This window comes from Cetorhinus maximus, chromosome 12 (genome assembly GCF_964194155.1).
Source record: "Cetorhinus maximus chromosome 12, sCetMax3.hap1.1, whole genome shotgun sequence".
In the NCBI taxonomy this organism is placed as follows: Eukaryota; Metazoa; Chordata; class Chondrichthyes; order Lamniformes; family Cetorhinidae; genus Cetorhinus; species Cetorhinus maximus.
In genome coordinates this window covers 29,699,319-29,713,453 of record NC_135890.1, presented here as the reverse complement: position 1 = coordinate 29,713,453, position 14,135 = coordinate 29,699,319, and the positions used below count along the sequence as shown (strand labels likewise).

Sequence of the window (14,135 nt, the reverse complement as noted above, 5' to 3'; positions counted from 1 at the left end):
CTTTGCCTTCTCTGTGAAAGGAAACATTGAAGACATTAATGATTCAAGGGGCAAGAAAGTGAAGCTCAGAAGATGACATGCTTGGAAACTGTAAGGGTCCATAGTTTTCCTGCCCTACTTGCAAGGTGGCTGATGCCGCCTCATCCCTGAGACACAAGCACATACATCGAGGTGACCAAGATAGCATCACAGATATGTAACATCTAGCTCTATGCTCCAACCTCTGATGTGGCATAGTAATGACCAATCAATTGCTCATGGTCAATGAGTGGATGTCCTTTGGCCCATTCGGAGTGTCAAATCTGGAGAACACATGACAGGCCTTCATTGATGGAATGCCACATATGATACAACTGTGTCTCCTTCACTATTGCCTGCATTCCCAAATTCGACATTCCTATGTGTTACCCTTGAGATGCAGCGATTGTGATGTGAAGCCACTGAGCTCTGAGTAGCCCTTTAACAGTGCTAATGAAGCCATTGGCTTTCAGTGGCTTTCATCGTAAGGAGGTCTTCTTCCTTCCTTTCTAAGCCGATTCCTGTTCAGTCCTACGGCAACAAGAGGTTAGAGGGCAACCCCAGAAAGACCCCTCTCATTTTCACCCTTCCCCCTCACTGCCATTCCACAGTCTTCCGTCCCTGATGTCCCCTTTGTGTTCATCAACCCCTCCCCACCTCACAGCCCACCCCCGGTTAAAGTGTTTCTGAAAGTGGAGGCCTGCATGAGTATCACGGCACAGTAGTATTCTTCGGGACAATGTAGGCAAAGAGCAGGAGCACACCAACCCAACAGCCCCAGCAGAGTGGTGTTCATCGCAACAAGACTGGCGCAGTGCTATGGCAGGTAGGCTTTTAGCAGGTGTATGCTACACTCACCTTGAAGTCACCAACGAACTGAGGTCTGATATGTGCACACCACCCCTTTTCAAACGGGTTTGAGGTCAACATAGTTTCCCGTTGGTGTGATGGAAGATTGGAAGGCCTGCCAAGATTCCAGCAAGTGGCTGTTTTAATGAGCATTTATGACATGTTATTGAATGCAAATGGTGTTCGCGCCACTAGTTGGCGGGATAGCCGATTCGCCATAAACCCACCATCAGGAGAATTGCAACCTATCTTTACAACAGCAGATTGGCAACTTTTTGTCTGCCGCTGGATTCTCCGCTCCCGCCCCCCCACGAAACCCACCACGGGTGCGATGGGAATATCCCACCCATCAGATGGAGGGGTCATGACCTACCATGTGAGACAACCATCGAATGAGGGATGGTTGGTCTGCAGATTTATGAATTCACTACTCATGCATTGTGAGGTAAGGCTGCCTGAGACAAAATGTTATCGTATTTATTAGCTATGGTTTGGGCATTGACCTGAGGGGTTGAGATGACATCATAAACTGCAAGGGTGAAAATTGAGCAGTTTACTGAGTCAAATGAATCCCAAGATAAATTAAATTGCTTAGCGGGTACTTTCTTGTGAAGTTTCCTAACACCACAGTGTACTCATAAAATGACCCCACAATCTTCTGATGCTGTTTTGCCACAGATACCATTTTGACATCAGTACCTGGTCTAGAAGATACTAAGTTACATCACTTTACATTTAAGTCAAAGGTGAAGTATGAATGTTTTAATGTTCCTTTTATCTTTTCCATGCATTTAGTTTTCTTGATGTCTCAGGCATGCAGTTAAAAACTTCAAAATACTCGCTTTGTAAAAACATTTCAAATAATGTACTCCCAGCACTGAATCAGATCATTTAAACTGCAATGGCATTTCACCATTTGACTCTGGTGTTCTATTCCTGTTAATATTACAGAGAAAGAGCCTTATTATACAAAACCCTGTTTATTTTTTGCTTTCTTTAATCTATAAGAAACAGCTAGAAACAGCATTGTCACCAAGCTGACCAAACATTTCTGAGCAAGACAGCAATCTGTGTGATATCATCTAAGTGACTTCTCGTTCATAGCATGAGTGAAGCTCAAGGCATGGATTCTGTAGTCAATCTAATAATGGTACTAAACGATGACATCGCACTCTTCAGCTAGTTCTGACTCAGTTCCCTTGCTCACTGTTTGTCCCAAGATGTTCTCACTCCTTTTCTGAAAATGTGGTGTTACATTTAGGTCTTAAACACCATGTCAAACACAAAATCAGTGTACTAGGACGTACTCAGTATACCTAACTTTTATTTTTGAAAACTATGGTGTGCATTTCCTGCACATACATATACAGATTAGGAGATCTTGTAACGCTATGAGTGGCCTCCCTGCCTGTCAGTCAGAAATTCTGCGTTTGAGTCCCATCCAAGGACTTGATGGCTAAGGAATGTGCATTGATAATGTGGCCAAACACATCCTTCCAGCACATGCCGATGTTCAGCCATGTGATGGAAAGAATTTTGGAGCTGCTACCGTCACTATCCACTATTCCTGACTGCAGCATGGATGTAAAAAGTGCAAATTGCCACAGCAACTCAGACTCCAAGTGAACTGTAAAACACCATCACCACGGCTTATATACATTCATTAATCTTCATTTATCACTGATCCCAGTTATCATTATATATTGTGTATAGTCTGCATGCATGTAATATCCTATTATCATTACATATTCATATATATTTCAAATTTTCCTGACTTAAAATTCTCCCTGCATTGATATAATTATTAATAATGGTAAAAAAAATTCTGTCCCTATGTCAAATAGATAATTATTAATGTTTTATGGCCCTTAGATTAGTTGATTTGATTATTTCAGCCAATTGGGGAGGGTATGCCACTTTAAGATTTTTTGCATGAAACTATGTAGATTTCTCACTTTCAATTTGATTAACCTCCAATTTTGAAGAGTATGGAAAATATTTATTAAAACTAAGTAGGTACAATGCTCGTCATCTATGTTGTTGACCACTTCTTCCTTTCTGAGATGTAAAGGAGGACATTAGATTCTGGTAGTAAATGACACAAGGGAAGGTGATATGGCCCATCTATCTTCTGATGAAGTTTGGATCTCATTGACAATTATATTAGTGATTCATCCTGAATCAAAGTCTAGAAAATATTTTTGCTGGCAGTAGAAGACAAGCTTTTTATGCAATCATAGGACATTTGCTATTTTGACAGATATGTTAGAATTAATGTATAAATGCCTGAAAAAGGTTTTATGAAGAAAATGGGAATGGGAATAGATATTGTTTTAAATTTATAAACCAGAGAGAAATAGCAGTAATGTGCAGGTGATAAGGAAAATTGAAAACTTACTGTATGACATCAGATTTGGCAGTATCTCAGTCCTCCTTTACATTGTTGCATATACGTCAGCATGTATGATCTGAAACTGATTTCTGATAGTTCTGTCCAAACCTTGGTTTTAATTTGAAGTGCTATAATATTTGTATTGATTAAAAGCTCACTCCCAAAACACAACTGAAGAGTATTAGGCCAAGTAGGCATGACACTATCCATGGAACAAATTTTATTAACACTATACTTGTTTTAATATGGCAGATTTTGTTTCTAGTTTAAATCTTTACAAATGCAGAACTGACTTGATTGGATTATTCAATCATGGACCATGCCATGGATGGTTTACTGGAAGCCAAAGTCTCTTTAGTAAATGTGTTAATGATTGTGTTCAAAGCAGGTGTCAAAATGCAATGGCATTTTCAATTATATGGCCCAGATTTTGAAGTGGTATTGATGGCAAAACTATCAACATTCATTGGCATTATCCATTGATACTGAGGGCAACTTTGGGGTTCACACATGCATGGGATAACAGGGAAATACAGAATTGCTGTCAGTATCTTTTGAACATACATATATATATATATCTATACTCTTTCAGAGGGTGTGTGAGGATCCCCCCCCACCCTCCTGCCCACCCCCCGACTCCCTCTCTCTCTCCTTGAGTCCAAACCCTAAGCAATCTGAAAACTGACAAAAACCTCCACGTTAGTACCTTGGTATTTCTGTAAAAACCTTTGAATGTTGTTGAATGAGGTGTAACTAGACTTTTAATCATGTACTAATTTCATAATCACCGCTCAACACCTGCATTGGTTTGGAAAAGTTAATACATTTGTGAAATTTCAATTTTCCCCATTGCGATGAGAATACACAAACTTTTATTTTAAAAAAAAATTGTCTATAATACTTTAGTTTCAATCATAATTTATTTTGCTATCTGAAAATTTCAATTAAAAGTAAAGGGATTCAGTGCTTATAACTTCCTGGTTTGCTGTCTGTGTGGATACTTCATCGTGATTGGCTGCTCACCCTGCTTGCTGCCATCACTGATGCTGGATGCATGGAGACCCATTTGTCTTGCCACCAGATTTAAACTGTTGTTGGGAAAGGGAAACCCACATCACAGATGTTGCTAGATTTTTGTGGGGACCTTTCTTCGAGGTTAATGTAAACATCATTGCTTCGTCACTGGCCTCAAAATCCAGGCCAGTATAGAAAACTTCATTCATCGTGGTTACATCTGTTAATTGTCTATATAATTGAACATCCAGTACATCTTTCCCACTGTAAAGTGTCATTTGCGTGAAGGGTATGTCAGGTTGCCCAACATGTTTGTCATGATTGGTTCAAATATCAGAAAAAGCAACAAATCACTGTTAAATGATTTATTAAATGATGTTGATGGGCTCAAATACATATATATGTATGAAACCAACCCTTGAGCAGACATCAAGCAAATAGGAAGAAACAGCAAACTGCTATCAATAAATGTTTGAAGATGAGCCAGTCTTCCAGAAGTGTACAGCTGCACAATTGCATTTTACATAGATAATTCAGCACAAACTGATCAATACGGGTAATGGCAGATTTAGTTCAAGTGGATTTTAACAAGTGGTGTGCCTTTAAGGGGTTGCAGCATGACATCACTAGAAATGAAGTGTGTCGTGCGATCCAGTTTTAGTTTCGCTTTTGCTTTTAAGCAAAGCACATCGCAGACAGCTCTGGTGCTGATGCCTACAAGTTTTATATCCATGTTCCCATGTGCCTAGTCTCAGTAAATGAACACATAACGTGTTTACCCAGTCCCTTATGAATAACTAGTGCTTTTATATAATTGGTTCAGGCTACCATGGTAAGGAGTGGATTAATGCAAAGGCCAATGCAGACTGTGACCAAGAGCCCCAGCAAAATATGGGTATCTTAGTAGAAGCCTGAGGCAAAAATGGGGGCCTCAAATCATTGTCAAGCAGAAAAAACTGCATTCAACCACTGTAATCAGTGGACATTTTTGCATATTTTACTACATGTTTGTATTTTAATGGATTGGGATGGTGACTATGTAGTCGAAGGGTCTGAAGAGGACCCCAATGCTCATGAGGCCTATAGGCTTCCAAGAATTCTTAATCGGCTCTGACTGCAAGAATGCAATAAGCCTTGGAACTGCACTCCACTCGTCACAGCTGGGCCATGCGACATCTGCTTTGCTGTAATAAAGCAGTCAAAAACAGGCTTATCATTCTGGATCAACATTAATGTAACAAGTTTAAAAATAAATTCCTGGATCTTGCTAATCCGAGTTTCTGGCCAGGGTACTATATACAGGACTCACAACATTTTACTACCAATTGGATGATTTGAGCAGCACCAGATGTAAATTGTGCTTGGTCCTAGTCCAATTTTCCTTTGCATATATCCGCTGCAGTGTATCAAGATTATTAAATCAGTTCCTTGAATCAAACCTGACATTGAAATATTATAAGAATTAACTGAAATTGCTTACACTATTAATAAATATTTCAATATTTAAAATAGTCTAAATAATGTAAATTGACTTTGGATTAGGTAAATTAACTGGCGTCGGAGGTTTAGTTCAATACCTACACCAATTGGCAGATTATGTAAATAACTGCCCAGCACAGGTAACTGTATATTGTTACTAGCTTATTGGTGAAGGTTTGTGAGTATTATACCATTAGGAGCATCGTTTGGACTGTACATTTTTGTTGCCTAAAAGATTCATTGGAAACATTCCTCTAGATTACCAGGGATCACTCAGAACTACAGTAATCTGACCCTTGCTAATTTTGTTAAACTGAAATATTCCAAACCAGTGAGCAGCATCCTGATTGGTGGAGATGAATAAGGGGCGGGGATGTGGCAGGATTGTTTGGCCTCACGCGAGCAAGTTTTTTTTACGGGAAAAGTTTTTTTTCTTCCCAGTAATGTTTTCCAAACACTGCCGGAGAGCATAAAACCCTGGGAGCAGCACCCCGCGGCTCACATCCATTGTTGACCATGCTGGGGACAGTCAGGCTCCTGTTGCTCCTCCCCACCCTCATTTTAGCAGGTTTGATGCTTTGCATTTCGTTTGCATGTGTGTCTAATGCGGGTTAAAAGTTGCTGAGAAGAGAATTCAGGGGATAACTTGGAAAGTTAGAGGAAATCCAACGGGACGTGTGCAATGACAGCGGAGAATTTCAGTTCGCAGAACAACATTGTCAGTACCTTAGAGACCGGCATGGAAGCGTTGACTGTTCCTGAAGGAGTTAACACTTTTTAAAGGGCGGACGGCTCTCTGTACAATTACCGGCGCATGTTGCCTGGAATGACCCGATCTTTTGAGTAGCGAACAGTGGCGCTTATTCAGCCCGCAAAAGCAGTGGCTGTTATTTAGACATTTAAAAATGGGCTAAAAAATAATAATAATAATCTCGTGCAAATCACGCCACAAAATGTTATTGGACGTGGCCCCTGGTCCTGGGTTATTACCCCCTCAGTCATAACAAGAGGGGCTCAGGTCCTGTTGGGGGAATTTCTGGATGAGTGTTGATCCCTCTCTTCACAGTGACACCGCTTTAAGTCATGGTTTATTGGAGCAGGATTTTCTGCTGAATTGTTTAACCACTTTTATGTTTGGGTCATAAAAAGTCTTGTTGAACATATCTGAAGATATAGAAATTGGAGGATAATTGAAATATAATTGCAAAGAATGCTTCCATACTTATTTGCAGCTTAACGTTAACTATTTTAAAAACATTTTCCTTTTTGTGTGTTTTTTTTAAAAAAGCATTATGCATAGGAGTGTTTGAGGAGTTACTGTGAAAGACGACTTGCTTACTGTGGGTGGAAATAATTACCACAGGTAATTGAATGGTTGGAGTTTTCTTACAGAGTGCCTGAGACCTCCTGGTCAACATCAATGGTGCAGTTATGGGATGGGAGTAGAATGAAGATTACTCCAACCCACATCCCCCTCTCTAGCTCCTCTTCAACTCTTTAGATGTTGTTGCTCCTTAGCAGCCATCCCCAAAAGCTGAGGAAAGAGGACAAAGGGCATTCAAGTCAACCAGAGTCCCTTTAAATCTTCTTATTAATGGGATTTTTCTTTCCTCAATGGAACACAATTAATTTAATTTAACTTGGAGACAACCCCGATTAGCAGCAAATAAAAACTGTCTTTCATTAAGCTGTTTTAAATAGACTGAAGGAAAGACATGCAGTTGAAACCAAGTTCAAGAAACCTGCAGTAATACCCTGGGGACTGTTTAACTCTGCAGGGAGACTATTACTCCTCACCGAGCATGATTACTGACAGAAAAACAGTTAAAACTGAATAAAGCCCAAATGATAAAGTTGCCAATAACTCCTCCCAGAAAGTAATTTTAACTTTTTAAACTTTCTCTTCCTCATTAATCCTGTAGGTTCAGTTGTTGGTTTAAAATAAATCCAGCTAATTTCCTAACATCACCTAAACTTATTGTTTCCTTATAATCGCCCCATATATCAATTGTAAATTTAATATTTGAAGCTGCAGAGATGTACAGCTGTCACTTTTTCTTTTGTTTTCTGTGGGGATTGCTTGAGTGTGTTAATGAAATCATGCTTATTTTGCTGAATACCGATCTTCTAGCCTTGCCTGTTGTTACGGCTAATGTTCCGTTTCTGGAAGCCATGGCTTGTCTGCTTGTCTTGTCGAATGTTCACTCCTGGCCTCAGGGTTCCTGACAGTCTGAAATACAACCTAAGGATGAAGAGCGGAGATCAGCTGTGAGAGAACACAGACCACACACCTCTAATTGGAACTGTGCAACAAATGGGCAAAAATAGTCAGCAGTTCCGCCGGAGTGCTTATGTTCATGTTTCAGATGGAGGCTGTGTTATCATTTCTCATTTTTGTTATTTGCAGATTTTTAAAGTGATTTATTTCTATTCGATAGGATTGGCAGACAAGAGCTATTTACATTTTTCTTGATCATCACAGTAACACAATGATGATTGCAGGGTGCTGCACATTTGCAACTTAGATCTGGATTTACCATTTTACCTGGCAGTAATTATAAGACAGTAATTCAATTGTGTGTTCTGCCCACATTATTAACAGTGGGAAATTGACTGATGTACCTTTCAACTAGCACATGAACCCCCAAAAATTGGAAGCCTGCATGTAAATGCCTCAGTGATGGATTATGCTGTTTCTGTTATACTTGGGGATCATTTTTGTCACGTGTAGCAGAAGCAGTTGCGTTGTGATGAGTCCTGATACCGTTGAAGAATGATAATGATTAATGAGTATAAAGTAGTTACTAAAAGATAATGAAAATGTGAAGTTAATTATCTCTTCCAAAACTATTATACACTGCAATAATTTAATGGGAAAATATCTTAATGATCTGGGGCTTCCTTAAATCCTACATGTATACTATCGAAAGCTGCTTTGTTAGATGTTCATTTATTGGCAAGTTACCAGAGACAGTGATGCAGAATGAAATATTGTAAACACTGGAGAAACATGGAGAAGGCAGGTCATGCATGATCAACCTTATAGAACCTTTTTGAAGAAATAGCAAGCAGAACAGATAACGGATGTGCAGTGGACATGAGAAGAATTGGTTTGTATGGATTTTCGAAAAGCATGTAATAAAGTTCTACATAAAAATGTAGAATTAAGGGAAATGCAATCATATGAATGAAGAAATGTTTGGAAGGGCCAAAGAATAGTATTATAAGGTAGTTTCCCAAATTGAAAAGGTCTACAGTAGTATCCATGATGGGATCACTGGTTCACTATAAAAGTTATCTAGACTTGGGAATTGAGGAAACAATGTTGAACTTGGGCTAATAATACCGGACTATGAATATATGACAGATTTTCATGACACACTGAGGAGGGCATGAATAGTGAGCAGGATGGACAACCAGATGGCAGATGCTGTTCAGTATGCAAAAATGTTATACATTACATTACGGGAGTATAAGGGAAGAAAGTATTCCACAAAAAGGGAGCATTAGTGTGCAGGCCAATTAAACTGAAATTTCAAATGTGTAAGGCTATAAAAAAGGATGACTTAAATTTTGGTTTTCTAACTAGTGCATGGAATAGAAAACTAAGTCATCTTAAATTTTTACTACACCTAGGCTGCAGTTGACATATTATGTGCAGTTGTAGGCTCCCTATCATAGGAAGCTTGTAAAAAAACAATGGAAAACATGCATGATCGACAAGGGAGTCAAGGGTTATAGAGGGCAGGCAGGAAAGCGAAGTTGAGGCCACAATCTGATCAGCTATGATCTGCACCAATGGTGGAGCAGGCTCGATGGGCTGAATGGCCTACCCCTGCTCCTAATTCTTGTGTTTTTGTGTGTTCTTGAAGTTGAAGCTTTTTTTTTTAGGATGGAGAAAAGTAATAGATGACCTTATGAGAGTTGATAAATAGTGATGCTCCATGAGGGTAATAAGAAAGCACTAATTTGGAATAAAAATTCTTTACACCATGGGGGAATTCGCTACCAGAAGGCCCGGCTAAAGTAGAGTCCATAAATTCGGTCTTTCAATAGGATATCTATGTGAAGGAAAATATTATTACAGGGTATTAGGAATAAAAAGAACTGTGGGATTAGACTAGATGGCTCATAGTGATGGGGTTGGGAGGGTGGTGGTGGGGGAGGGTGCCAGCACAGATTTGATGGGCTGATTGGCCTGTTAATGTACTGTAACATACTATGATTCTACATCTGTGCCCTGATATGTAAATCTGTTAGTAGTATATTTTAAATGCAAGTCCATTTTATTTCACTTTCTGCCTTATAAATTGAATGTACTAGTTAAAGTGATAAGACTTTTGATGAGCAGTGACATATACATTGGAAGTTAAGCCTGTCCTGCAGCAACCCTGCCAGTATCCAGTATCCAGTTAAGCATTTGGCATAACCTGTGGAAACCCTACTTTCAATCAGTTCAATATTTATAGATTTTTTTTCCCTTTCTCATCAGTTGATTCTATGACGACAAGAAAGAATGCCCTACATGATTTTCTGAAAACTCCTGGACATGTATTGGTCAAAAAGTCCCTGCCACAGAGGTCTAAACGAACGGACACCATTGGACAATGTGCAAAGCGTTGTATGAAATACAAAGGATTTGTTTGCAGGTAACTAGACATTGAAGACTGTAGGACCAATAATATGATCCTATTTTGTTGCCTGACAAGCTGCGAGGACTATGGGACTGGGGCTATGCTATTGGCTGTGGTGTAGGATTGCTGGTTGCCTAATAATTGCTGCCATGCCAACCTTTACACCCCTCTCCCCATCCCTCCTTTCAACTGCACAAGAAACATTATGCATTATTGCTGGATCTCGAGGCTGGGGAAAAGTGAAGGGTAACCTACAATTGGAAGGGAGTCATCCAGTAGTAAGATTTTTCATGATCTGGGCTTCTCCTGTAGAGGCTAAAATGGCACCTAGTGACTAGAGCTCTTTTTTGGTTGTCTTTGGGAACTACATCTGATTCACTTCAGTGCACTGGGTGGCAACAATTGCACTATCTGCCCCACCTGTGGAGTCTTTCAAAAAGTGTTTGTGCATGAGTGGCATTTTTCAATATACTTTGACTGTTTTGCAGTGGTAATGTACTTTAGTGATGAAAATGAAACTTGCTACAATTATATGGACGTGTCATTGTAATGAATTGACCTTTTTGTATCTATCCCTGCATTGCAGTTTAATTTGGCAGTTTTCTGATGAGCTAATTCAAAGAAAATCTAGTCAAAAGTAATTGATAACTTCCTGATGATCCATCGTTATCACATTGTAAAGTGTGCCAAAAAATGTCCTGTTTTGGTCAGGTTTTTTTTTCAAAATAAGTTTACTACATCTGCAAGAGGAAAATGAATTAGGAAAAGCATTTGACCTAACATATAGGCCTGAGTTCCCATGGGGGCGGAAGGTGTCTCTGACTTAGCCAAAATGTGGCTGTAGCCCCGATTCCGGAAGTCCCACCCCTGAACCTGGCACCCACCATTTTGGCTGGGGGAGGGCAGCCGGGGGAGGAGGGAAATGGGGCTGGTTGTGGTTTGCACATTTGTGGTTCATGGGGCCAGCTGCACATGTTGAAGTGCAGCTGCCTTCAAACAGATGCAATTTTCATTAGTGGGATGTGCAAAACATGGCTTGTAGGCTTTAGACATTTGAACAAAAGGTCTAAAGCTGTGAGAGTCATTTGGGAGGTAGGGTCTCTTTTTGGATAGGTCTAAGGACCCCTTTGAGAGAGATAAGGTGCACTTTGGGTTTGTTAAAATTAGACATAAATGTGTGTAAAAAATAGATAAGCTCATTGGAACTGTCAGGCTGTTAAAGGATTAAAATCCCAAAGCTTTTTAAATTAAAAAAAAAGCCAGCTGTGACGACTTGCAATTTCACGAGCTGTCTTTTGATATAACCTCAGGGTTATCATTATAGAATTAACGCTGTAGGACTGATTCCACAAACTATCATTATCACATTGGGGTGCCTGTCAGTTCACAGTTTGATCGACAGCTCTAAGTGGTTATAACATCTTTGATCTGGGGCTATGAATACGAATAATTGTTTTCATTAGGGATTAAGTCAAAGGAATTTAAATGCATTGAATGTTTTTTATCAGAGTGTTTTTTTTTAAATAGTGAAGTCATCAATAGATGCTTAGACCATTATTTTATTTCACCTCAGCATGAGTCCTGAGATATGGCCATGGTAGATACTGGGTGAATTGGCATGGAGAGTGGGGGGGTGGGGTCGTGAATTGGCATAAGTGATATAAAGGGCCATTGGGATCAGTGGGAGGTCATGGGTTGGCACTAAGTTGGCATAAGCACTATAAATGGTCATGGGGTGGGTAGAGGGGACATGAGCTGGCATGAGTTTGCATGGATGGGGAATGAGAAATGTATGAGAAGTGAGGGCTAAAGGAGTTTTTTTTGTTTTATTGTTTTTTTTTAATGCTGGGATGAAGTCCCAAATTACCAAGGTGGGCCTTTCACACAGCAAAACTACTGAAGATTTAGAAGCTTCAGAAGTAGCTGTGCCCCAAGCCAAGCTGTGCCAATGCAGCTATAACACTAAGACCTACCAAGCAATATGGAAAATTGCCCAGGCATGTCCAGTCCACAAAAATCAGGACAAATCCAACCTGACCCATCAATCTACTCTTGATTGTCAGCAAAATGATGGAATGTGTCATCAACTGTGCTATTAAGGCAGCACTTGCTCAGTAATAACCTGCTCGCTGATGCTCATTTTGGGTTCCACCAGAGCCACTCAGTTCCTGACCTCATTACAGCCTTGTTCTAAGTGTGGACAAAAGAGCTGGTTTCAAGGGATGAGATGAAAGTGACTGCCCTTGATATCAAGGCAGCACTTGACTGAATGTGGCATCAAAGAGCCCTAGCAAAACTCTGTCAACAGGAATCAGGAAGAAAACCCTCCAATAGTTGGAGTCGTGCCTAGCACAAAGGAAGATAGTTGTGGTCGTTGAAGGTCAATCATCTCAGCCCTGGGACATCACTGCAGGAGTTCCTTAGGATGGTGTCCTGGACCCAACCATCTTCAGCTGCTTCATCAATTACCTTCCCTGCATCATAAGTCAGAAGTGAAGATGTTTACGGATGATGGTACAATGTTCAGCACCATTCATGGCTCCTTAGATACTGAAGCAGTCAGTGCCAATAAGCAGCAAGACCTGGACAATAACCAGGCTTGGGCTGGCAAGTGGCAATTAACATTTGTGCCACACAAGTGCCAGGCAATGACCATCTCCAATAAGAGAGAATCTAATCATCTCCTCCTGATATTCAATAGCATTACCATCACTGAATCCCCCACCATCAACAACCTGGGGTTACCATTGACCAGAAACTGAGCCGGACTAGCCGTATAATTACAGCAGCTACAAGAACAGGACAGAGACTGGGAATTCTGTAGTGAGTGGCTCGCTTCCTCTCAAAACCTGTCCACCATCTACAATGCACAAGTCAGGAGTGTGATTTGCCTGGATGAGTGAAGCTCCAACAAAACTCAAGAAGTTCGACACTGTTCAGGCCAAAGCAGCCCGTTAGATTGGCATCCAGTCCACCACTTTCAACATTCACTCCCTCCACCACCGACAGACAGTGGCAGCATGGGGTACCGTCTACATGACGAACTGAAGGAAGGCGTCATTGTGCCTTTGACAACAGGGATCTTTGAAAGTCAACAAAGGTTCTGGTTTATAAGGCCGTTGTGTTGACCATTCTCCTCTACTGCAGTGAAATATGGACTGTCTACTGATGCCACATTAAGACCCTTAAGAGCTCTCATCAGCAGTGCATGTGTTGATCCTGGAGATCAAATGGGAGGACCGCTGGACTAATACAAGCGTCCTCCATGAAGTTGTGTCAACCAACGTTGAAGCCCTGCTCCTGCGAAACCAGTTCCGATGGACGGGCCATTGCATCCAGATGCCAACGCTCAAAGGGCAGCCAAAGGAAAAGGTTTAAGGATGTGATCAAGGTTGCCCTAAAGCACGGAAGCATTAACACTGCTGACTGGGAAGAGAATACTGCAGATCGCTCGGTGTGGCACCACCTGGTCCATCAAGGCACAAGCTACTTTGAGGCTCTGTGACTCGACAGCGAGGTGGAACGGCGGCGCCAGAGGAAGGAGGAGGAAGCCAACCCGGGGCTGTGATTTCCACTCCCCTGCCCAGCAACATGCACCAGCCCCTCTATGGAAGAACATGTGGATCCAGAATTGGGTTGCTCAGTCACCTGCAGTCTCACCAAGCCTGACACGTCATCCTCGATTCCAAGGGACCGACGACGATGATGCATTGCAGGAACTCACCAAGGCTCCTTCAACAGCACCTTCC

At 40.9% G+C, this 14,135-nt stretch overlaps 1 protein-coding gene across 2 annotated transcripts in view; it reads left to right on the top strand.

Annotated features, from left to right (window-relative positions):
• Positions 1-6,167: 6,167 nt before the first annotated feature.
• Positions 6,168-14,135, top strand: part of LOC144687341 (hepatocyte growth factor-like) — a 71,624-nt gene continuing 63,656 nt past the window's right edge. For both annotated transcript variants that reach the window (XM_078553327.1, XM_078553328.1), the window contains exons 1-2: positions 6,168-6,320; positions 10,245-10,401. In XM_078553327.1, coding sequence (XP_078409453.1) covers positions 6,269-6,320; positions 10,245-10,401 — 209 coding nt within the window. In that variant the 5' untranslated portion in view covers positions 6,168-6,268. The remainder of the gene's footprint in view (positions 6,321-10,244; positions 10,402-14,135) is intronic.